At 42.7% G+C, this 26941-nt stretch overlaps 1 protein-coding gene across 1 annotated transcript in view; it reads left to right on the top strand.

Moving 5' to 3' along the window:
• The window catches only part of cs (citrate synthase), a 47854-nt gene extending 21620 nt beyond the window's left edge, over window positions 1–26234 (top strand). The window contains exons 7-11 of the mRNA XM_028798600.2: window positions 4219–4418; window positions 4541–4670; window positions 21000–21101; window positions 21232–21441; window positions 24573–26234. Of these exons, the coding sequence (XP_028654433.1) occupies window positions 4219–4418; window positions 4541–4670; window positions 21000–21101; window positions 21232–21441; window positions 24573–24743 (813 nt within the window). The 3' untranslated portion in view covers window positions 24744–26234. The remainder of the gene's footprint in view (window positions 1–4218; window positions 4419–4540; window positions 4671–20999; window positions 21102–21231; window positions 21442–24572) is intronic.
• The last annotated feature ends 707 nt before the right edge of the window (window positions 26235–26941 follow it).

Here is a 26941-nt window from a genome sequence, read left to right on the forward strand (position 1 = left end):
CCTTTCCAGGTAGATTGGGCGAGAAGGGGGGTCAATACAATAACACAGAACAGAACAAATCCTCAATACAGTATAAAAATAAAAAATTTTAGAAGTACGGAGCAGAATTTAACAGTAGATGACACCACATAATAAGATTTGGATATGTTTAGAGTCCTGGAGACCTCAGCCATCAAGCTGCCTCCTCCATTTGGCCATTCCACGGCTGAAACAGCGCATCTTCAGTGCATCTTTAAAGTTGTAATTGCCAATTCAACAAAATGTCTAAATGTTACTGGGCCACATGTTTTGGGCCTGCACCAAACTAACATCATTTTGGACCAAAATTTTTAAGTGCCTTTCAGACAGCCTTGGGGGTCACAATCCCTCCTAACCCATTAACAGCTGTGTTTGGTGTTCTTCCAGACGGACTTGAATTGGAGAAGGACAAGCCAACGGTGATTACATTCACTACACTTTTGGCACGCAGACTTATTCTGTTAAATTGGAAGAACCCTAACTCTCCTCTGATAAGTCAGTGGGAAACCGATGTTTTATATTATTTGAAATTGGAAAAACTCAAATTCTCAGAGGATCTGTACAAAATTTTTATCAAAACCTGTCAGAATATTATTTTAGAATAAGAGAAATAACTATTACCACATTTCCCTTCTCCATTTTTTATTTACCTATTTATATTTCTTCCTTTCTTTTGTTTATTGTTGCCTTATTAAAAAGCCCTAAGCAGTTCTCCTTTGGCTAAGCTCTCCTTCTCAGGGGTGGGGTTTGATTTGTCTTCAATTTTTTTTTTTGTTATAAATTGATCTATTTGTATGGAATGATTACAATAAAATTAATAAATAAAAAAAAAAAAAAAAAAGTCTAAATGTGACCGGAATTGAATCTTGTGACTATTCCTCAAAACCCCTCAAGATCTTTATTTCAATCCTAAATGACCAAATTAACGCTTGTAAATACTTCCAGACAGGACTAAACATCTTTCTTCTTGTGTCAGTGGCACGTTTTTTACTAGAAGCAACAATTTATGAATGTGTGTAAGTCGCGACCCTGAACTGTATACACGAGTTAGGAAATGGACTGAGGTGTGGACTGATAGACATCTGTAGAAATGCTCATTACAGTCTGCTTTGTGTAGGACACAATTTAAAAATGATTAATCTGGTTATCCTTTCATCTCCTCTTAAAAATGCTTGACAGTACAAGTTAAACAATTGCATCTTATTTGATCAGCAATATTTTTACTCTCAAAACGCACAAATGTTTCTAAAATTCATAATGGGATGAAAAGGGCAAAAACTTGATCCTGTGTGTGTTGCTTTATTTTTTGTATTTATTTAATTTTACATAACAAGTACAGTCCAGTTGCTAGCTGAATTTTGTTTCTGCTGATTTTTTTTTTTTTTTTTTTTTTGAGCCATTTTTATATATTTTTTACTCATGTCTTATTGTTTGTTTAATTTGTCTACTTGCAGTCATTCATGAAAGCAGTTCTGACTTTCTTGGTAATAGATACTGTAAAAACAGTGGTACTGTTATGCCTTCAGAAGTTGGGAATCGATTTAGTACCAGAATATCAGTTCTTGTAACATCCCTAATAGCAACTCTGTGTGTGTTGTGCATATTTGCTTTTTGTATTTTGTTAAATAAAAACTCTGATCCCTTTTCCTAACCTTACCATTTAACTGCGTTCACATTGGCTAAACTTTTGATGATGAGCACATAAATGTGTTTGGCTGTGAATTAACAAATCTCCTTTAAAACACATTACTCTTTAACAGCTGTCACAAGTCTTATTTTTGATTGACTAACACATATACATTGAGTTCTTGACATATAGAAGCAGTGCCATGATTTCACTTTTGCTAAATTGTCTTGCAAAGTTGAATTCACAATCAAATGTTATATGGTTGCGAGACATAGATGCTATCCAGTGACCCGAGGTGAAGACTGGACTCCTTCAGTACTGTCTCTTATGGAGAATCCTTGGGTACCGCTAGTTTGACTTTGTGCGGCTCATGGAGTCCTGAATGAGGCACATGACCTGCATTGTGAGGGATCGTCCGTTATGGCACAACGTTCATGTGGCGCGATTACCCGAGGGTGATCCAGCTCACAGGACCCTCATTGTTGAAGACCCGAGTGGCTGGACCAGGCCAAGGGGGAAGCCCACGTAGCACCTGGCTGTGGCAGATAGAGGGTCATCTGGATGGTGGGACTGCACCACATGTCTGCCTGTGGGGTTGCCAACCAGGATCCTCAGGGTTTTTAGTCGTGTGGTGGGTGCTGCAGCGCACTGTACCAGTGCTGGCTCCTCAACCTGACCTGACCTGAAAGTTGAATTACGCTGTGTTGTGGGAGAAGAGCAGAACCCCCAGCCGAGGTAGTGATTCAGGGCCCAGTTTGGAAAATGCTGAATGTACTTTAAAGTTCACGCCACTCCACTTGGTGTATTCGTTCATGCCACTTCTAACAAAAGACTTCAAAAATTGGTTCTATAGTTGATTCAGGATGTTGCTGAGCTCTTTTCCAGTCTTTAAGAACTGGTCATTAAGCCTGTTACAATAACGGGCGCTAGAACAGTAGTGCATAAACATTAGTAGGAACAGTCTGTATTAAATGGCAAGGGACCTTGACCTCATTTTTTTTGTTGGTCTTATTTTTCTTTCTTTCAGCCTTTCTTTTCTTGATGTTTACTTGCTGAGCTGACCGTTCTTCGTGGGCTGCCGCCGTGTATTGTGTGTCTTTAATTTTCTGTGACAGTAATACTGTCTTGTACGTCCGCTGGCGTGTACGTCCGTAATATACCTTTAATTTTCTCTGGCGGTAATAGTGGCTTGTATGTGGCTGTAATATGCATCCCTGTATTGTGTACCTTTAATTTCCTCTCGCAGTAATACTGGTTTGTATTTCCGTAAAACACCTGTAGTTTTCTCCGACAGTAATATCGCGCATCGCACCATGTCCCGCGCATGCGTACTTCAGGTGTCCGTGTTTGTGTGTCTTCTGGTGAATGCACACAGGGATTTTAATAAAGAGGATAGTTCCTTAGGGTGAGTTTGTGAAGACCACCACAGGAGAGTCATTAAAGATTTTCTGTATGAGCATTTCTGAACATATTTTGTAGGTCCCCATTTATTTCCTACCATCCCATAGGGTTTGGTGAGGTTTGGCACTAAAGATTACAAAGCCCAGTTCTGCCAGAGGTGATTAGTTTCACCCAAAAATACCGTTCACACACATTTACAAAGAATGGTATGGTGACCCAAAGCAAAGGCGTTGGTCTTTAAACCACAAATACTGTGTATTTGCTTACTCACCACATCCAAGCTGGCAAATATCTAATAGCAAATTCTTAAACCTGACTGTGCACTTCAGGTATGTGTGTTCAGTGTGTATTTGTATAAATGTACAAGTCAAGGATAGCAATTTATACTAATGTGGAGTGAAGGGATAGAAGTGAATAATAATTAATAATAATAATGATGATGTTGTTTAAAGATCTGTGGGCTTCAATGTTCAAAGAAGGTCTCCTGCATTGGGACCTGCGTGGCATGCTACCATTTTATGTTAGCCTTGTTTCTAAAATTAAATTCTGGCTCAGAACGGCCAGCCATCCATTGTGAGCTGAACATGTGCCTGCAGTAAGACTAATCCTCACAGGTGGCGCAGTGGTAGTGCTGCTGCTTTGCAGTAAGGAGACTGTGGAAGATTGTGGGTTCGCTTCCCGGTTCCACCCTGTGTGGATAGCGCTTTGAGCACTGAGAAAAGCGCTATATAAATGTAATGAATTATTATTATTATTAATGTGAAACATTGAAGTCAATATTGTGCAGAACTGCTGTTTAGTTTTTCTTATGAAAATTCTCAAATTAAAGGCTTTAGTGAAAACCTGTTGAGTTAAATCAAATCTTTTAAGCGAAACCTTGCAGGTAAAAGCATTTGGTGTGGAAGAATGAGCACAGATAAGCAACCTGTAGCACCATCCTGGGCTCTTTTTATAGTTCTAGATGGGCCCCTGGCATGTGATTCTTTAACATTGTGCTTTGCAGTCCATGACTACCCACTAGAGGGCAGCACAGTCTTGCTTTTTTATTTATTTTTATTTTTTTTTTGAGCATAACATAATAAAACATCAGATATTTATTTATTTATTGGTTGTGTTCTTGCTTTAACTAACCCTCACTTCTTTTTTTTTTTTCTACTTTTCTTTCTCTGCAGTTCATTTATGAGGACTCAATGGATTTGATCGCCAAGCTGCCCTGTGTGGCTGCCAAGATCTACCGCAATCTGTACCGTGAGGGTAGCAGCATAGGGGCCATTGACTCCAACTTAGACTGGTCATACAACTTCACCAATATGCTGGGCTACACTGAGCCTCAGTTCACAGAGCTGATGAGGATGTACCTTACTATTCACAGGTTTGTGGGAATCGCCCTCTTTTGGGTTTGATTGTACTGACCTACTGGAGCCACTGTCTGCAGACATAGTCTGGTGTAAGAGCTACAGGGGCTAACATGCTAACTTTGTGCTTCATTTACAGTGATCATGAGGGAGGAAATGTCAGCGCACACACCAGTCACCTAGTGGGCAGTGCCCTTTCTGATCCTTATCTGTCCTTCAGTGCTGCTATGAACGGGCTGGCTGGGCCACTGCATGGATTGGCCAACCAGGTGAGACGGAGCAGATAGAAAAAAAAAATCTTTATAGTCTTGATTGTTTCCTAAACATTTAAGTTGCCACAGAATTTTGTTTCAGGAAGTAAATTGTCAGCATGACAGTCTTTGTCACCTACCCTGCTAACTTTGGGTACATTTTTGTTTTTGAGCTCATCTTGCTTAGAAGGCAGATGTGGACACCAGAAGAGAACTGACAGTTTGGTACAGCATCCACCAAGAAAAGGTGTTCTGTATAGTGTAACTGAATAAAATTCAGTTTGAGTTGCAGGTTGTGAAGGTAGCTGCACATCCAAAGTGCTTGGCTGTTAAGTTGCTTTGGATTCGCACCGTGAAGCATCTCGTTTTGAAGGTTTGTGCTGTGTACTCGCATCTCCTTGCAGCGTGAGCGAAGTGAAATTCTCCTATTGGCTCACGTTGTAAGGAGACCACTTCTGAGCCAAGTTTGCTGCCAACCACCAGCAGTTCACCGCACTGCAAATCTTGAGACAGTTCGCAATAAGGGCGGGATTTGCACCGTGGACAGGTGGAGCGAGTCCTCAGCAGTGAATTTTAATAAGTTTGTCCACAGTCTATTTGTATCTAAACCTATTGGATTGGACACTTTTTTTTTTTTTTTTTTTTCTTCATTCTCATCCACTTTGGCAGACCTTGTTTTTGGTGTCTTGTTAGGAACTGCATAACCTACCATTCACCATGGCACCGAATACAGCTTGTGGTTGTGGGCGATTGGATGGGTTGCCACACTTTGCTATACACTCACATTCATACTCCCACAATGCTAATGTAAGATTACCACATAACAAAATGGGAGGAAAAAAGGGGATCATTCAGTGGAAGACCCCCACACACACAATCATGGGGAGTATGTGCAATCTCCACACAAATGGCAGCCAAGTGTGAGCTCCACAATTGGTAGGCCTAGTCCAGTACCCAACACCGCTAACCACTGTGCCACTTTTTTTGTTACCCAAGATCCTTAAACTTCAGTACTGGGTAGAGAATATACAGTGCATCCGGAAAGTATTCACAGCGCATCACTTTTTCCACATTTTGTTATGTCACAGCCTTATTCCAAAATGGATTAAATTCATTTTTTTCCTCAGAATTCTACACACAACACCCCATAATGACAACGTGAAAAAAGTTTACTTGATGTTTTTACAAATTTAATAAAAATAAAAAAACTGAGAAATCCCATGTCCATAAGTATTCACAGCCTTTGCTCAATACTTTGTCGATGCACCTTTGGCAGCAATTCCAGCCTCAAGTCTTGTTGAATATGATGCCACAAGCTTGGCACACCTATCCTTGGCCAGTTTCGCCCATTCCTCTTTGCAGCACCTCTCAAGCTCCATCAGGTTGGATGGGAAGCGTCGGTGCACAGCCATTTTAAGATCTCTCCAGAGATGTTCAATTGGATTCAAGTCTGGGCTCTGGCTGGGCCACTCAAGGACATTCACAGAGTTGTCCTGATGCCACTCCTTTGATATCTTGGCTGTGTGCTTAGGGTTGTTGTCCTGCTGAAAGATGAACCGTCACCCCAGTCTGAGGTCAAGAGCGCTCTGGAGCAGGTTTTCATCCAGGATGTCTCTGTACATTGCTGCAGTCATCTTTCCCTTTATCCTGACTAGTCTCCCAGTCCCACAGCATGATGCTGCCACCACCATGCTTCACTGTAGGGATGGTATTGGCCTGGTGATGAGCAGTGCCTGGTTTCCTCCAAACGTGACACCTGGCATTCACACCAAAGAGTTCAATCTTTGTCTCATCAGACCAGAGAATTTACTTTCTCATGTTATGAGAGTCCTTCAGGTGCCTTGTGGCAAACTCCAGGCGGGCTGCCATGTGCCTTTTACTAAAGAGTGGCTTCCGTCTGGCCATTCTACCATACAGGCCTGATTGGTGGATTGCTGCAGAGATGGTTGTCCTTCTGGAAGGTTCTCCTCTCTCCACAGAGGACCTCTGGAGCTCTGACAGAGTGACCATCGGGTTCTTGGTCACCTCCCTGACTAAGGCCCTTCTCCCCCGACCGCTCAGTTTAGATGGCCGGCCTGCTCTAAGAAGAGTCCTGGTGGTTTCAAACTTCTTCCACTTACGGATGATGGAGGCCACTGTGCTCATTGGGACCTTCAAAGCAGCAGACATTTTTCTGTGACCTTCCCCAGATTTGTGCCTCGAGACAATCCTGTGTCAGAGGTCTACAGACAATTCCTTTAACTTCATGCTTGGTTTTTGCTCTGACATGAACTGTCAACTGTGGGACCTTCTATAGACAGGTGTGTGCCTTTCCAAATCAGGTCCAGTCAACTGAATTTACCACAGGTGGACTCCAATGAAGCTGCAGAAACATCTCAAGGATGATCAGGGGAAACAGGAGGCACCTGAGTTCAATTTCGAGCTTCATGGCAAAGGCTGTGAATACTTATGGACATATGCTTTCTCAGTTTTTTTATTTTTAATAAATTTGCAAAAACCTCAAGTAAACTTTTTTTATGTTGTCATTATGGGGTGTTGTGTGTAGAATTCTGAGGAAAAAAATGAATTTAATCCATTTTGGAATAAGGCTGTGACATAACAAAATGTGGAAAAAGTGATGTGCTGGGAATACTTTCCGGATGCACTGTAGAATTAGTTGTAGCGTTGCACATTTAGCCGTAGATTGGAAAGCCTATGATTGTGCCATTCATTTTCTGTACCTGATCACCAGAGGAATGCATAGGACAGCGGTTCTCAAACTGGGGGGGCGCGAATGTTGCTATATGTGGCGTAATTTCACTATTCGTAGGAAAATTTTAAACATGTATCGGCAGCAAAAAATATAGGAATAAAATTTTATTAGGGTTTCAAAAAAACGTTAGGGGGGGGGCGCAATTAAAACTGTTACGAAAACTCGGGTCGCAAATACTTAAAGGTTGAGAAACGCTGGCATAGGAGATGCTTCTTGATTCTCATCCCCATTATAATTTTGTATAAGGGTCATAGAGAAAAAGTAAGGGGGGGGGTACAGTAAAACTGAAGTTCTAATTCAAACATTCCACCTAGTTATTGAGAAAAAGCTTGAAAACTTCACAGAGTAATGTCAACAGATGTCAAGAATAATGTTGAACCTTAGTACTTGCCAGCTTTAATCCTGTCATTTGCTCCTCATGTTGACTTTGATATCTAAACAAGTGCTTTGTGATTCATTGTGCTCTCAACATGCTTCATTTCTACAGTGAATTGTTTGCAACTCTTGATACTCGGTTCTTGTTTCTACTAGTTTTCAAATTTAATTTTACAGTTCGGTGGTTGTAATGTAGGCCAGTGAAGTGTTTTTGATATGAATGCTGTTTACGGAAAATGATTGCTGAGATGATGTGGATGTAAATGACGTGTTACTGCCGTCTGGCTTTGGTAGCTTTTAAGGGCACTTGGACTTAGGGTTGGGATGTGACTCTTCTCTTTACCCAGCTCCCCTTTATTTTGTCCAAGAGACAAGGATTTGAAGGTGAAGGTTAGCATATTTATACATTGTTGTCTTTAAGCCCGTTTTATAGTCTTATGTATTGCTCTTTGAGAAGTTTGTGAAATATGTTGTTGGGGGAAAAGTGTAGAAACACTTGCATACAGGCTTGTTCTGAGAGAACCCAAACATGTGTTTTGCACACACATCATGTTGTGGGCGCACACAGGTATACTTTAACTGTGTGTACCATGTTCTTGTGTGGCGGCAATATTCTAAAACGAGCTAAATGACCGTCCCCTACCCTTAAGGTGCAGTCATCAGTATTAACACTCGTGTAACATGTCATCTTCCAATTAGGGTTAGGGTTATTGGATCATTAGAAAAATCTGGACAACATCAGCCCAAAAACGCTCGCCAGTCCTGTCCACTTATTTCTTCCAAAAAACATCAAGTCGAGTTTTGGAAGTCCCTAAAGTCTTACTGTCCACCACACTACTTGGTCACTTATTCCAAGTGTCTATTGTTCTTTGTGTAAAGAAAAACTTCCAAATGTTTGTGTGAAATTTCCCCTTCACTAGTTTCCAGCTGTGCCCCCGTGTTCTTGATGAACTCCGTTTAAAGTCACCGTCTGATCCACTGCACTAATTCCCTTCATCATTTTGAACACTTCACTCAGGTCTCCTCTTCATCTCTGTAAAGGCTCAGCTCTTTTAATCTTCATAACTCACCCCCTGTAGCCCTCAATCAGCCTCGTCGCTCTTCTCTGGACTTTCTCCAGTGCTGCTGTGTCTTTATGGAGTCATAAACTGACCACAGGACTCCAGATGAGTGTGTTGTAAAGCTTGAGCAGACCCTCCTGTGACTTGTACTCCACACATCAAGGCGCTATATAACCTGACATTCTATTAGCCTTCTTAATGGCTTCTGAACACTGCCTGGCAGTTGATAGAGCCTAGACCTCTGTGACTCCAAAATCCTTTTCATAAGATGGACTTTCGATTTTTAGATCTCCCATTTTGTATTCAAACTTAAACCTGGAGATCAAAACTGCACACAGTGAGCAGACCCTCCTGGGACTTGTACTCCACACGTCAAGGCGCTATATAACCTGACATTCTATTAGCCTTCTTAATGGCTTCTGAACACCGTCGAGAAGTCGATAGCTAAGAGTCCACTACGACTCCTAAATCCTTCTCATAAGGTAGACTTTTGATTTTCCGACCGTCCATTATGTATTCACACCTCACATTTTTACTTCCTATGTGTAATTCTTTACATTTACTGACATTACATTTCATCGTCCACAAATCTGCCCAAGCCTGTCTGCTATCCAAGTCCTTCTGGAATGATATAATGGATTCCAAATTATTTGCCAGTCCGCCTATCTTGGTATCATCTGCAAACTTAACCAGCGTTGTTATTTATAGTCCTATATAAATCATTTATATTTATTAAAAATAGCAGCGGCCCCCAGCACTACCCCTGTTGGTCACCTCTCTTAACATCGGTCAGTTCTGGTGAGGTTCCTCACACCATCACCCTCTGCTTCCTATGTCTGAGCCAATTCTGCACCCATCTAAAAACATCACCCTGAACTCTCACTTAATGTGGCACCTTATTAAATGCTTATTGTCATATCTACGAAGTTCAGTGAAACTCTCATGTACGTGGTAATCAACCTGCAGCACTTCCCCAATCTTAGACACCATTACCAGTGAGTAGAACTACCTGACCTCAGTACTTCTGTCTCGGATATTGTAGTGCTACATGGTGTTTGTCTGCACCGACCCAATGTATTTGGACTCATTACATCTTTCTTTTTGGTAGCTTGCCGTCCTTAAGATGGCTTGCTTAGCCACTCTAGATGTGCACCATGTGACTGTGACTAACTTGACCCTTTTATAGGCTCATTTGAATAACTGAATGCCGGGTCCTGCTGCTGCCGACTCTGTGATGAAGTCCTCCCCAGGCCGATACAAACTTGTCAGTGCCATTTTATAATATGGGTCGGCCCTTGCAATACACTGGTTTACGATTTGCGGATCCGCCTGTTTGCGAGTTTCTCGTCAGTAATTAAATAGAAATTATTTTGCAGGTTTTGTGACCTATTTGCAGAGGATGATGTCACAGCAATACTTAAATGGACTACATCTCCCAGCAAACGAAATGGAGCTCATAAGATCATCGTGACTTTGTTTCAACACTTCACTGCACAATCAAGATTACTCCCCTTGGGATTAATAAAGTATCTATCTATCTATCATATAGTGCCTTTCACATCCATCTATCATAATATAGCGCCTTTCACATCCATCCATCTATCTCTCTATCTTTCTATCTCTATCTATCATATAGTGCCTTTCACATCCATCCATCTATCTATCTTTCTATCTATCTCTATCTATCATATAGTGCCTTTCACATCCATCCATCTATCATAATATAGTGCCTTTCACATCCATCCATCTATCATAATATAGTGCCTTTCACATCCATCTATCATAATATAGTGCCTTTCACATCCATCCATCTATCTCTCTATCTTTCTATCTATCTCTATCTATCTATCATATAGTGCCTTTCACATCCATCTATCTATCTCTATCTTTCTATCTATCATATAGTGCCTTTCACATCCATCTCTCTATCATAATATAGTGCCTTTCACATCCATCTCTCTATCATAATATAGTGCCTTTCACATCCATCTCTCTATCATAATATAGTGCCTTTCACATCCATCTATCTCTATCTTTCTATCATATAGTGCCTTTCACATCCATCTATCTCTATCTTTCTATCATATAGTGCCTTTCACATCCATCCATCCATCTATCTATCTCTATCTTTATATCATATAGTGCCTTTCACATCCATCCATCTATCTATCTCTATCTTTCTATCATATAGTGCCTTTCACATCCATCCATCTATCTCTCTATCTTTCTATCTATCTCTATCTATCATATAGTGCCTTTCACATCCATCTCTCTATCATAATATAGTGCCTTTCACATCCATCTCTCTATCATAATATAGTGCCTTTCACATCCATCTCTCTATCATAATATAGTGCCTTTCACATCCATCTCTCTATCATAATATAGTGCCTTTCACATCCATCTATCTCTATCTTTCTATCATATAGTGCCTTTCACATCCATCCATCTATCTATCTCTATCTTTCTATCATATAGTGCCTTTCACATCCATCCATCTATCTATCTCTATCTTTCTATCATATAGTGCCTTTCACATCCATCCATCCATCCATCTATCTCTATCTTTCTATCATATAGTGCCTTTCACATCCATCCATCTATCTATCTCTATCTTTCTATCATATAGTGCCTTTCACATCCATCCATCTATCTATCTCTATCTTTCTATCATATAGTGCCTTTCACATCCATCCATCCATCTATCTATCTCTATCTTTCTATCATATAGTGCCTTTCACATCCATCTATCTCTCTCTCTGTCTAACTCACTCACTCACTCCTAGGATTACAGTTTTCTCTGGATTTATATTCTTGTCCTGTGCCTGCTTGTTTGTGACCTCATCTGGGTTGGAAAATGTCTTAGTCTGGGGAGCGCTCCCAACTTCTTAAAATCTTCACTTGCATTAGCATCACTCCCTGTAGCACCAAATTTTATGTAACATTCTTCGGCTTCTCACAGGGGATTTTATTTCATAGCTACACCGCCCTCATCTGCATCTGTGAAACTGGACTGTGTCAGTCATGTTTATCATTTCATGCTTAGTGGTTTTTGATTTCTTTTGTATCAGTAATATTAACCATTTTTAGAGTTTACCACCTTATATTTATTGTATGTCACATTTTGTGCAAAGTTTAACTTCAGTAAAGGACAGCAGGACTGAACACTTTATCTGGGGGAGCGCCACTTGATTTGCTTATGCTGTAATCTTTCTATCTCATGTTTCTCACAACATTCTGCATCTTATTTAGTGCAATAAACTTAGAATAGTTTATAATCATGGGCCCAAAATGGATTTGTGGATTTTCACATTTACCCCTAACCCCTGCAAATCGCAAGGCATAACTGTACATGTGACAATAACTACTCTATATACCTATAGAGTACAAGAATTCTCTGTTGCATATACTAATTGATCATCATTGCTCTCTAGCACCGTGATCAAGTAGAACTACTTCACCTAAAATAACGGTCTTACCTCAAAACATCGGACTTCCTCACCTGTAAAATTGTATAACACATACAGCATAATCTATCATCCACTGACCTTAACAATATATGCATTTCAACGTCATTATAATAGCACTAATAATAAGCAATTAATCCTATATATAATTCGCCAATCTCCTCAGTCACTCACTCACGTCTGTCCAAAGCCAAATGCGCAGTCGCCTTCTGCGCAGCTGCCCGAAAAACATTACGAGACCGACATCGCGGCAGGCGGCGGATTTATGGACGCGAAAATTCAAAGAGAAAGGCGACTTCGATTAAAGCTCTAGAGGCCTGAAAGGCGATTTCGACTACAGTTCCTGGCCTAATTACGCATTCATTCAATACACTGATATCAGGTTTGTGGTGCTTATACTTATTACTATTCCACTCGTTCCCGTTTCATCTTACGTTGTCGAAACGGGCTCTTTGTCAAGTTTCTCTATTATGTAAGATCCAAATGATGTCTGCTCATATGGTCTTTGCCCTTTTGGCTGTGGTCAGAACTCGTGCTGCTGGCTGTAGTCGTCGTCTTCTTCTTTCAGCTGCTCCCGTTAGGAGTTGCCACAGCGGATCATCTTCTTTCAACTCTTCTTGTCCTCTACTATCTGTTCTCACACCCATCACCTGCATGTCCTCCCGTCACCACATCCATAAACCTTCTCTTAGGCCTTCCTCTTCTCCTCTTGCCTGGCAGCTCTATCCCTATCACCCTTCTCCCAATATACTCGGCATCTCTCCTCTGCACATAATTATAATAATACGTTTTATTTGTATAGCACCTTTCGCATGTCCAGACCAACGCAATCTCGCCTCTCTGACTTTGTCACCCAACCTGAGCTGACCCTCTAATGTCCTCATTTCTAATCCTGTCCATCCTCGTCACACCCAATGCAAATCTTAGCATCTTTAACTCTGCCACCTCCAGCTCTGTCTCCTGTGCCACCGTCTCCAGCCCATATAACATAGCTGGTCTCACTACCATCCTGTAGACCTTCCCTTTCACTCTTGCTGATACCCGTCTGTCACAAATCACTCCTGACACTCTTCTCCACCCTGCCTGCACTCTCTTCTTCACTTCTCTTCCACAATCCCCGTTACTCTGTACAGTTGATCCCAAGTATTTAAACTCCTCCACCTTCTCCAACTCTACTCCCTGCATCATCCTCACCATTCCATGGACCTCCTCATTCACACACATGTATTCTGTCGTGGTGGTCCTAATGACCTTCATTGCTCTCCTCTCTAGAGCAGATCTCCACCTCTTTGCTTTTAGGCTTGAATAGCTTAAGTATGAATTTCTGTAGCAGTGATGGCCTGTCTACAGTCTCGAGACCTCGGTCACACAGCCCAAAGAGTTGGTAGTTTACAGGGCGTTTTTTAGGGGGGTGTATGCAAGTTTGGCAGAGGCTGCTGCACATGTTAAGTCCAATATCCTGGAAGTGTATTGATGATGCACTTAACTTCTTTGTTGCCTTTTCTGAAGCCATCTGTGGCAAATTTAAGATCAACTTCTAATTCCAGTCTGCTGCTTGTTGTTGTCCCACTGTTCATGAATAATGTGATAATACTGATGGTGCCATTTATTTTTAAGTTCACAATTATCCTGTTAAAGTGCTGTATTCCACGTTTTTCTGCAGATCCCCATTGCCTTCAGCCCATCTAAAATGGCCACTGCACAGCCTATCTTAAGTGTGCTCAGTGTTTTCACTCGGTAACTAAGATCTTCTTTATTTCAATGGTCAGGTGTTTATCTAGCAAAAAGCAGGAGAAGTTTCACTTTCAAACAGTTATAAATTTCTCGATATGAGCAGCAATTACATGATAGAGCACTTTCTGTGAGGGTTTGCAGATAAGCATTTGCTGCTATTTCAGCGTCTGTTTTCTTATCAAAGTGACGCGCAGGTCATCGTTCAGTCTGATTTATTTATTTTTTTAAATGCCCAGCCTGTCAGCTTTCATTAGCTTTGTAAGGCATGTGGACTTGGCTCCATAAATTGCTGCAAATTGCTTGATAAGACCATTAACAGAGGGTATAGAAAAGAACCCCCCCTTCGAAATATTCAATTTATTTTGCTTTACAGCGTTAACTTGAAAACACACAAGCTAATATTTTTCCAGCTTTACTTACTCAATGCAATCTATAAAACCCAAGTGAAAGATATCACAGGTACAGTTCAGAAAATTTTTTAAAAATCCTGAGATTAATAAAGGACCACCACCAACCTCCTAAACTCAATCAGGTGTCGGTGCCCACCATTTCCATTGTGGTTACTGGCTGTGATCAGTTGTAATGAGTGTGATTAGTGAAGCTGTTCCTGGTCCATTCATTCCCTCGCTTGGTAGAGCAACTGACAGCAAACAACTGACTATGGGTGGCCAGCCACTTTGAAAAGATCTCCAGGATAGAGTTGTGGACGGACATAAGGCAGGAGATGGAGACAAAGAAAATCTCAACGGCTTTATCAATCCCAAGGAGCTCAGTAAAGTCCATAATAAAGAAGTGTTTAGTACTACAAGGACCCTCCCTGGATCCTCTAAACTGAATGGAAGATCAAGGAGGAAACTGGTAGGAGAGGATACCAAGAGGCACTTTGATGGCAAAGAGTGGTCATTGTCTATTTCACTGATCACTCCTACCACTTTCTTTTATGTGGACTTGTTCCCTGGACACTTTTTATCAGTATGCTGCTGCTGGAGTATGTGAATTTCCCCTTGATTAATAAAGTATCTATCTATCTATTGTGTGCATGTGACAGCAATTTGACAAGCGCTCCACAATTGTGGCTTGTTCGGGAGGGTCGCACTTCACAAGAAAGGCCACATGAAGGCTCATTTGAGCTTTCCCAGAATGCACCTTGAAGATTCTGATGCCAAGTGGAAAAAGGTCTTATGGTCAGATGAGACCAAAATCAAACTCTTTGGCCTCAACACCAAACGGTACGCCAATGCAGCTTACCATCCACAACACACCATACTTACAGTAAAGCATGGAGGGGGCAGCATCCTGTTGTGGGGGGCCTGGGGCTCTCGTTAGGGTAGAAGGAAAAATGGATGGGGTAAAATGTTGTCAACTTCTTGAGGAAAACCTGCTACCCTTTGCCAGAAAGTTGAAGATGGGCAGAATGTTCACCTTTCAACACGACAACGACCTGAAGAACACAGCAAAATGGACCACACTGTGGCTGAAGGAGAAAAAAGTGAATGTCCTTAGTGTGGCCTAAGACCATTGAAAGAATCTGTGGAATGATCTTAAGATAGCAGCCCACCAACGCTCACCATCCAGTTTGACCAAACTTGAACAGTCCTGTAAAGAAGAGTGGGGGGCAAATATTGAGTGGGCTCAATCTAGATGGGCAAAGCTGATAGAGAAGAATCCCAACAGACTCAAGGCTGTCATTAAAGGGGGGGTCAAAATGACATTGACACTGGGGGGGGGGGGGTGATCCTTTATTAATCTCAGTAGGTCTTGTTTTTGATTTTTTACAATTTTTCTGAACTGTTGCTGTGATTTCTTTCACTTGGATGTTACAGGTGGCATTGAGTAAGTAAAGCTGGGAAGAAATATTAGTTTGTGTGTTTTCATTTAAGGCAAAATAAAAATGGGAATATTTCAAATGGGGGATTCTTTTGTATGCCCACTGTATTTGTAAATTTGTAAATGCACTCCAACCTGCTTGTGCTTGTTGCCAGCTTAATGGCATGTATTCAATCTGGCACTTCCATTGCTAAAATGTAACTTTGAAGAGATCTATCGGCTTTATTGTCCGTGAAGTTTCTCCCTTATGTTTTAAGTGAAGATGGACTTCTAATATGGGCGGAGTGGTGGCTCTGAGGCTAGAGATCTGCACTGGCAATCGGAAGGTTGCTGGTTTGAATCCTGTAAACGCCAATAGGGACTCTGCTGTGTTGGGCCCTCGAGCAAAGCCCTTAACCTGCAATTGCTGAGCGCTTTGAGTAGTGAGAAAAGCGCTATATAAATGCAAAGAATTATTATATCTTTATAAGCATTAACTCTTTTAGGGCTAATTTTTTTTTTGTTTCTTTTCTCCCAGGGCTGAATATTTTTCCAAAAACTAACATTTTTTAAAAAAGAACACAAAGCAATTGTTTAACATATCAAATCAACAAAAAATATTTACTTTTGACAAATGTTCCTGTCTTGCATGTTGTATGAGCCTGCATACTCTATGATTTCACATACATATCACATACATTTTACACAGCAAAGTCTGATCTCTCTCAAAACAGCCAATTTCAGTCATTGCCACATTGCACTTACAATATGTGTTGCTTTGGTGCCTATTTTTCAATTGTCTGTTGCTGCACTTTCTCACATATATTGTTAGTGTGTACTGTAGAGAGACAAGTCACCCATTTGCCATCGTGCCATGCCACTGCCACCAAGTTTTCTGCCTGCATGAAAACCGTATTGTCACCTCTTTTCATCTTCTGAAACTTTATGAACTTTATGTATGGCATTATAGCCTGGCTCACCCCATGGGATTTGCTTCTGTTTATTTCAGAAATTAATAAAACTTTGCAGCAGCACGTACCTATCACCACGCTGCATAACCCGTCCAAAGCCACCAGGGGACAAAACACGTTTGGACCAATGCTCCCTGAAGTTATATCACCAGTTCTGTCCCATCTCTATTTGTAATGCCACAGCGCGCTTCGTCTCGTCTTTCGTTGTGGGTTTCCACTTTGAAAAACGAGAATGCGATGCAAACGCAGCCCGTGATTCAAAAAAAATCTCTGCCTACCTGTTTGTCTCGTCTGACAGTAGCTGAAAAGCAGCATCAGGAGAGAGCAGCCTGAAGTACAGCAGCTGGTGATCTGTCGTGTCCAACAGCAAGCCATGCCGTCTTGTAAACTCCGGTAGCCAGATCGGCTCTCAACGGATCAATGTCTGTGTATTTATCCCATGCGAACCTTGCTGTAGATGCATCGGCTGCGTGAAGGCGCTCAACTGGCAGCAGATCCGCTGGCGCGGCATCAGCTGGTGTCTGATCAGCTGATGCCAGCTTCTCGCTCTCTTGCTCGATCTCCTGATCACTGCCAATAAAATCCTATTCTGAAAAATCAAGAGTCCGACTCCGCGATAATGCGCAAAACATCGTCTGCCAAGTGTTTTCTTTTCTGCACTTGCTTCGCTGCCTTTTCACATGTCGGTGCCATCTTGCCTTTGTTTACATTTCGCAACTCACGCACACGCAAGGTTTAGTTGCTGAGTCAACGAGTCTAGCATTCCTCCAAGCACAGAGGGAATGCCTGTGACGTGACAGTGAGATTTGTCGCCATTAACAGCTGATTGTCGCCCTTTATCCCTGGATGTCGACTTTTGTCGACATTAGCCTTCAACCCCTCCTGTCGACAAAAGTCGACATCCGCCCTAAAAGAGTTAATTTAACAATAAGCCATTTGAAGTACCCGCAGAGAGTGACAAACATCAGGTATCTATTCTTAGTGATTATTTAAAACCGAAAATAACCAGTTCAAATGTTAAATTAAACCACGTTCATGTGAAAACACCATACACTAAATCTTTTTTTTATTCATGATTTTTTTCCTCAGAAGACATTAGTCAATGCCAGCAATATTGGTAAGCCTGCTGGGAAAGATATAAACGGGCTAACTCACTCTTTTATATACTGCAGCCCCTTCAACAGATCACCAACCCAAAGCATTTTAAAAATTACAAAAGAATTCAGTACATGAAAAATAAATGCACTATAGACCTCAGGGATTGAAACTGAAACAAGTCATAAAAACATGAAAGTTCTAGTGGGGTGCACAGCAGAGCTGTGGGTACGGAAGATTTGTTTGAGAGAGCAAAAATCGGTATTGGTGTACACGGAGAGAGCATCATGAAGAAAGGGGAAGTTAAAGCAAACTTTTAATGGATGGCAGAAACAAACCTTTGGTAGCCACGAAAAACCTCTGGAACAACAAATGATTACCACAGATTTATGTTTCAGTGCTAAACAAAGTGTCGCTGTCATTGGGGACATGTAAAGTGAGTAATGGTTCCAGTTTCACCCATGGCTTGTGCCTGTCGCCCAATTATACTGTTCACTTTTGGGGATGCAAGTGGAAAACGTACAAAGATATGTAGGGACTCTGAGCAACTGAATGAGTGAGGGTGGCATTTGAACCCACAATAGAGAATCCATGGCGACTCCATGTTCCACAACCATGGGGATCGTCACATTTGTATCTGCGAACTTTAAAACTGATGGATGGCGTTTAGCATTTTTGGTTTAGTTTTACATTGCGGTTATCGTTTTCACGCATGCAGGTTAGCTGGAGGCCAGAAAGATAGATAGATACTTTATTAATCCCAAGAGGAAATTCCCATACTCCAGCAGCAGCATACTGATAAAAAAAACAATATTAAATTAAAGAGTGATAACAATGCCGGTATAACAGACAATAACTTACTTTGTATAATGTTAACGTTTACTCCCCCGGGTGGAATTGAAGAGTCACATAGTGTGGTGGAGGAACGATCTCCTCAGTCTGTCGCTGAAGCTGCTCCTCTGTCTGGAGATGATCCTGTTCAGTGGATGCAGTGGATTCTCCATGATTGACAGGAGTCTGCTCAGCGCCCGTCACTCTGCCACAGATGTCAAACTGTCCAGCTCTGTGCCTACAATAGAGCCTGCCTTCCTCACCAGTTTGTCCAGGCGTGTGGCGTCCCTTCTTCTTTATGCTGCCTCCCCAGCACACCACCACGTAGAAGAGGGCACTCGCCACAACCGTCTGATAGAACATCTGCAGCATCTTATTGCAGATGTTGAAGGACGCCAGCCTTCTAAGGAAGTACACATATGCACAAAGCATGCAATTATTCAACTCAAAATTGTATATCGAGCACCTCTCTCTCATCTGAAATTATCCAAAATGTTTCCAGGGTGAGAGCCAACCTGCAAACGTTGCAATTGAGTTCCAGCCTCACTGGGCCTGCACCAAATTAACATCATTCTGGACCAAAATCTTTAAATTCCTATCTGACAGCCTTGGGGTCCCAATCCCTCCTAATCCACTAATGGCTGTGTGTGGTGGGCTCACAGAGGGGCTTAAAGTGGAGAAGGACCAACAAACTATGATGGCTTTCACTTCACTATTGGCACGTAGACTTATTTCACTCAACTGGAAGAATCCTAACTCTGCTTTTCTAAGTCGGTGGGTAACCGATGTTTTATATTATTTGAAATTGGAAAAAATCAGATTCTCACTTAGAGGATCTGTGCAGAACTTTTTCAAAACTTGGCAGGATCTCATCAATAACCCAAATGATGACCAAAATGTTTTTTGATTTCAAAAGTTTGGGTGGGGGTGGAAGCATCGCGACTCTCTCAGATTCTGTTCATTCATCCATCCATCCATCCATTTTCCAACCCGCTGAATCCGAACACAGGGTCACGGGGGTCTGCTGGAGCCAATCCCAGCCAACACAGGGCACAAGGCAGGAACCAATCCCAGGCAGGGTGCCAACCCACCGCAGGACGCACACAAACACACCCACACACCAAGCACACACTAGGGCCAATTTAGAATCGTCAATCCACCTAACCAGCATGTCTTTGGACTGTGGGAGGAAACCCACGCGGACACAGGGAGAACATGCAAACTCCATGCAGGGAGGACCCGGGAAGCGAACCCAGGTCCCCAGATCTCCCAACTGCGAGGCAGCAGCGCTACCCACAGCGCCACCGTGCCGCCCAGATTCTGTTCAGTTATAGCTTTTTTTTTTTTTAAATGTACACTTTTTGATGTGCCAATGTCAGATGTGACCAAATTTAAAAAGGAAAACGATGAATAAACATGACTTGTTTTCCCAGTACATTCATTTGTGTTGGCCGAACTACAAAGAGGACTATTTCATTTATGTTAGGTAGAATGCCCAGAGGGGACTGGGTGGTCTCGTGGCCTGGAACCCCTACAGATTTTATTTTTTTCTCCAGCCTTCTGGAGTTTTTTTTTTGTTTTTTCTGTCCACCCTGGCCATCGGACCTTACTCCTTTCTATGTTAACTAATGTCTTATTTTAATTTCTTATTTTGTCTTTTATTTTTCTTCTCTTCATTATGTAAAGCACTTTGAGCTACTTTTTGTATGAAAATGTGCTATAGAAATAAATGTTGTTGTTGGCTTAAAATGTGTCATTAGCGGCCACTAATTCCAGCTGCTGAAAATGTCTGGCCCAGTTCAATTTCTTGGTTTGAAAATCTGGCCCAAGTGAATTTGTAATTGACCAGCCCTGCTCTAATGCTTTCAGCTTCACAGTGCTTCTGTTCTGCATCTCAAATCCATGAGGAGCTGGCTGCTGCAGAAAGTGTCCAGCTGGTGGCACTACTGATCAACCTAACGTACCTGATTGCACACCGTCTTCTTCTTTTACATTCATTTAGTTTATCTAAGGAGCCAGTTCCCCCAATTTTCTGTCATGTTGATAGGTTGTTTTTTTTTTTCTGTAATTATGTATACCCACTCCATGAGTCTCTGTCTCCATGAGTCTCTGTCTCCATGAGTCTCTGTCTCCATGAGTGTCTGCCTCTGTCTCCTTGGGTGTCTGTCTCCATGAGTCTCTGTCTCTGTCTTGGTCTCCATGAGTCTCTGTCTCCTTGAGTATCTGTCCATAACACTGAGTTCTGTGTCTTGCAGGAGGTGCTGGTGTGGCTCACTCATCTGCAAAAGGAACTTGGTGGAGAGGTGTCAGACGAGAAACTGAGAGACTACATCTGGAACACACTCAAGTCGGGTCGGGTAAGAAGCCACCGGGTGGTGCAGGGTGGACAGGAAATGTTCTCTCCCACTACATCTTTATTCTTGGCTCACAAGGTCTCTCGCAAAAACTATGGGACTGGCACTAATCTTTGTTTCTTTTACTTCAAAGGTGGTTCCAGGGTATGGCCATGCTGTCTTGCGCAAGACCGATCCCCGCTACACCTGCCAGCGGGAGTTTGCTCTTAAGCACCTTCCCAATGACCCCATGTTCAAACTGGTGTCACAACTCTACAAGATTGTTCCTGATGTGCTTCTGGAGCAGGGCAAAGCTAAGAACCCCTGGCCCAACGTAGATGCCCATAGTGGAGTGCTGCTTCAGGTAAGATGAGTGCTGTGAAGGTCTGTGTGAACACAGAGTGGCCTTTGGCAAGTTTGGTGATGATCTAACTGTTACTTTGGTACTTGTGGATGGGTTTATTTGTGAAGGGCAAAACATTCACACTGGCAGGGCTCTTGTTCTAAGCTGTGATAGTGCAGCAAATTGATTCATCACCCGGTCCAAAATCCATATAGGTATCTTGTACTTTTAAGTCTTTACATATTTCGTTTAATGTAATGGTTTTATGATCTGTGTAGTGATGTTGCTTAGGAATGTTCATTTCAGCAGTATTGAATGTTCCCAGATATCGGGTGAGTTCTTATTTACCAAATGATGAAGAATGAAAGTGTTGATCTGTGCCTCTCAAAGTGATACATCGTCTGTATATTTTAGTTACTGTACTTCAGTATTCAAGTTCAAGTTTTTCATGTGTGTGTAGTAAAATGTAATTTTTACTTGCATGGCAGTAATACATCAGCAGCAAAAAGATGCACATCGACCCAAGAAAAGAATATATAGAATGTAAAGTACATGCTCACGGGACAAAAAATGAGTGGCCTCTGGATAAATATTAACTTGGAGCTCAGAATTCCTCCATGAGACCGCTGAACAGCTGCAGTGATGTCTGAGGCTAGAGATCTGCACTGGCAGTCAGAAGGTTGCCAGTTTGAATCCCGTAAAATGCCAAAAGGGACTCTGCTCTGTTGGGCCCTTCAGCAAGGCCCTTAACCTGCAATGGCTGAGTGCTTTGAGTAGTGAGAAATGCGCTATATAAATGCAAAGAATTATTATATGTCATGGGTGTTGCCAGTTTACAGATGCATACATTACATTGTTTCCAGCATCCAGAATTTCAAAAATCTATATTTTTTTAAACTGGATCCATGCAATAATGAGGCTAAGAGATAAAGATGCATATTCTAATAGTCCCACTACAAGAGACAATTTAAAAATAAGAAAGATAACAGGGTGGCGCAGTGGTAGCGCTGCTGCTTCGCAGTAAAGAGACCCGGGTTTGGCTCTTTATTAAGTTTTTACACTGATTTTCATATATGAAATTGGAATTAAGTTAGCACGTCAGGTTTTAAACCTGGGTCTGCTTCCCGGGTCCTCCCTGCGTGGAGTTTGCATGTTCTCCCCGTGTCTGCGTGGGTTTCCTCCCACAATCCAAAGACATGCAGGTTAGGTGCATTGGTGATCCAAAATTGTCCTTAGTGTGTGTGCCCTGTGGTGGGCTGGCGCCCTGCCTGGGGTTTGTTTCCTGCCTTGCACAAAGTGCTGGCTGGGATTGGCTCCAGCAGACCCCCGTGACCCTGTAGTTAGGATATAGCAGGTTGGATAGTGGATGGATGGATAACCTAACATAAACTGTGAATGTGCTGGTTTGTTTTCTATCCACAAATCAAGGATACTAAATAGCCAGTCATGGTAGCAACTGCTGGATGTGTTAGTATGTACAGTGTGTGTGTGTGTATTTATTATATAATGTGTATATAAAATACTTAGTGTGTATTTGTTTATTATATAGTGTGTGTTTTTGTATATATATATATATATATATATATATATACATATACACACACACACACAGTGGAACCTCAGTTTGCGAGCATAATTCGTTCCAGAAACGTGCTTGTAGTCCAAAGCTCTCGTATATCAAAGTGAATTTCCCCATAAGAAATAATGGAAACTCAGATGATTTGTTCCACAACCCAAAACTATTCATATAAAAATGTAAACTAAAAATACATAAAACAAATTAACCTGCACGGTACCTTTGAAAAGAATCATGGCTGGTGTGAGTGAGTTTCTAAACTCTTCTGGGATTGCACCCAACGGGACGACACGCGGAAGAGCGTCCCAAAGCAATCGCAGGCACCCAGCGCTGTAGCAGTTTGCCGTAAAAGATAATCCAAAAAGATCGCGGACATGCTATAAGCGCCTGCCGTCAATGGGTGATACAAGGGAACATTATAAATACGCAGGGCCCTGCCTGACTGCTGTGTCTGTGTATAGGAGAGCGGCAGATCCCGCTACAATAAATAACCGCGCTGTTGCTGTTTCAAGCTGAACAAAGCTGGTGTTGATAAACTACTGAGACTCAGCTTCATGTTTTAGGGTGCAAGATGGGGACTCGCACGTCACAGCACACACACACGCGCGTGAGTACATACACACACACACACACACACAGTCACAATGCTAATGCTGTAATAAGCAGTATACGCTCGTACGGATGTTTACTATGAGTGCTGCACGCCGACTCAGGCGGAGAATAGGAGACGATTACCCACAATCCCGCAGCGAGAGAGAGAAGAACCATCAGCTCAGTTGTGATCACATGACGCTCAGCAGACAAAGTGTAGACATACTACTCGTATTGCAAGACGTCGCTCGTTTATCAAGTCAAAATTCATTACAAATTTTAGCTCGTCTTGCAAAACACTCGTAAACCAAGTTACTCACAAACTGAGGTTCCACTGTGTGTATGTATGTATGTATAATACATACAGACAGATAGATATGAAAGGCAGTGTATGATAAATATAGTGCCTTTCATATTTATCTATATAGATAATAATTCTTTGCATTTCTTTAGCGCTTTTCTCACTACTCAAAGTGCTCAGCAATTGCAGGTTCAGGGCTTTGCTCAAAGGCCCAACACAGCAGAGTCCCTTTTGACATTTACGGGATTCGAACCAGTAACCTTCCGATTGCCAGTGCAGATCCGTAGCCTCAGAGCCACCACTCCACCTAATATCGGATGATATTTGATATAATCGAGATATATATACACACACAAATGTAGTCGTGTGTACTGTGTATGTATATAATACACACTGGAGTGAGCGGAGAGGTCGACATTAAGTTGGTTATTTCGGGTTTCTTGTGCTTTTGTACCACTGGACGCTGACACTTTGAAAGGCGTAGGCCTCAAATCCCCCCCAGGGAGTAGCGCGTGTTTCCTGTCTGCCTCATGGTGTGCCAACGCAGCGGCTGAGTGTGGGCACCAGGAGTTTGCTGTCTTTTCAGTCTCTTACCGCACTGACGACCTCCTTCCTCTTTTTTTTGTGTATTTTGAATTTTTTTCATGCTTTTTAACTTTTTTTTTTTGTTGTTTTTTCTTACAGTACTATGGAATGACGGAGATGAATTACTATACAGTGCTTTTTGGGGTCTCCCGGGCACTCGGGGTCCTATCGCAGATGATCTGGAGCAGAGCCCTGGGCTTCCCCCTGGAGCGGCCCAAGAGTATGAGCACCGAGGGACTCATGACGCTGGTGGGCGCCAAGTCAGGTTAACTTCCCAGAAAAGGACAAGCCTCACCCAAAATAATCAAACAAACAGGAAGCCCCAAGCCCTCCCCACCCCAGCTGTGTAAAGTGACAGTACCCAGGAAAGAGACGAGACCAAGGAACCGCCGTGCCTCCTCGTTTTGGTCTTTCTGTTTGTAGAGCAATGCTGTAATTTATTCCATTAGCACGGACAGGGCAAGAGGAAGAGATGGATGACGGGTCACCCTGATTGTGGTGGTCAGGCGAGCGGGATGACGTCTCTCATTTCTTTCTCTCCCCCTCGTGCGTCGCGTCTCCCTCTTGAAGCGGGTGCTGTCTCTTTAGGACGTGCCCACCCACAGCTTTTTTGCACTCATCGTCTCCTTTTTTTTTTTTTTGTCCCGTCACGCTGACACTCACACTTGTGCTCGGCTGGCCATCGATCAGAGCAGCGCAGCCTGCAGGGCGTCGTAGGTGTTGCAGAAAGGATTTGCTTTCAGTTTTAGTTTCCATTTCAAGGAATGTCTTCAATGAGGTTGTGGAATCCACCACTAAGGGGGGGGGGGGGGGACTCGTAGTCTGTATGCGCACCATCCGTTTTCCACAGTAACAAACCCCCCACCCCCCATGTGAAGGATACCTCTATGACTTATGGGTGGGGGGGGGGCACTTGGTATGCCTGGCACTGTAGGGGATGTTCCAGCTCTTCTTCACCCTCCTGTCCCCATGGGCTGAACAGAACCGCACACTTTATTTATTTTTATTTTTTTTTTTTTTTTTTTTTTTAATGAAGCAGGGGTCTTTGGGTTTTTGGAGCGGTAGGGGGAGTCTGAGATTGGCGGGGGGGGGGGACCGTTGTGGCCCGGCTGCCACAAGTGGGTGGTTTTTGGTGGCCGTTTCTGTACGTATGCCTCTGTTCTTGTTGCGCGTGTGTGGTTTGTTTTTATTATTGTGTGCTTAAACACACATGGAGATGAAATGCTGACATTTGGGACAATGGGCCCAACTGCCTCGTGTCCCCCCCCCCCACCCACATGACTTTGGTTCTGTGCAGAGGGTCCCCTTTCTCCATTGGGTGCTTTTTAATTTATTATTCAGTGGTATGACAGACGGGGCCTAGGCGTGTGTGTGGGGTTTTGTTTTTTTTTTTTTTTTTGTATGTATGGGGGGCTCATGGGGGTTTTTGAGTGGAGGGGGTGTGCGTGCTGCTTTTTTTTTTTATATATAAATGTGTACACTCCTTTCAGCACGTCGCTTGAACTCCATTTCTGAGTGTCTGGCACTGAATGGTCCCCTCCAAGCCTCCTCTCACCACTGGCCTGCGGACCCTCGTCAAGGCAGGCAGTCCTTGTGCAGCAGTTTTACTTTAGTTAGGTTTTTGGATTTTTTCTTTTCTTTTCTTTTGGGATCCCATTAACAACGCACACCTCAGGTTGTTCTGCAGGCGATTTAAAACTGAAACCACGATGAGATGGATGGGGGTGAAACTAAAAAAGAAATAAATGTTTTTATAAATGACAGGCCGGCGTCTCGTCTCATTTCTGGGCAGTGCCTAGGCTGGCATGGCTCTCTGGGGGGGGGGGGGGGGCCTTGTGTAGATTTAGGATATGCTGGTGTGTTCTTTTGTACACCCTCCTCTTCATCAGTTCAGTCCGGGTGGTTTACCCCTTTGCATTTGTCTTTTCACCTGCACTCTATTGCCAGACGTATCGGGACGCCTGCCTTTACCCACACGTGAACTTTAATGCCATCCCTTAGGCTTTAATATGGAGTCGGCCCTCCCTTTGCAGCTCTAACAGCTTCAGCTCTTCTCTGAAGGCTTTCCACGAGGTGTAGGACTGAGTGTGGGAGTTTGTGACCAGGAGAGCATTGGTGAGGTCAGGCGCTGATGTTGGGCGAGAAGGCCTGGCTCGCTCGCCGTCTCCCAAAGGTGTTCTATCAGGTTGAGGTCAGGGCTCTCTGTGCAGCCACATTAAACTCGCTCCTCCATTTCTTTACAGACCTTCCTTTGTGCACTGGTGTGTGTGCCCGGTCATGTTGCCATCCCCAAACTGTGCCCACAAAGTTCTCCAAAATGGCTTTGTATGCTGAAGCATTAAGACTTCCTTTCACTGGTACTAAGGGGGCCAAGGCCAACCACCCACCATAATCCCCTCTCCACCAAACTTCACACTTGGCACAATGCAGTCAGGTGAGTCCTGTTCTCCTGGCCAGACTCGTCCATC

This window comes from Erpetoichthys calabaricus, chromosome 3 (assembly GCF_900747795.2).
Source record: "Erpetoichthys calabaricus chromosome 3, fErpCal1.3, whole genome shotgun sequence".
Taxonomy (NCBI): domain Eukaryota; kingdom Metazoa; phylum Chordata; class Cladistia; order Polypteriformes; family Polypteridae; genus Erpetoichthys; species Erpetoichthys calabaricus.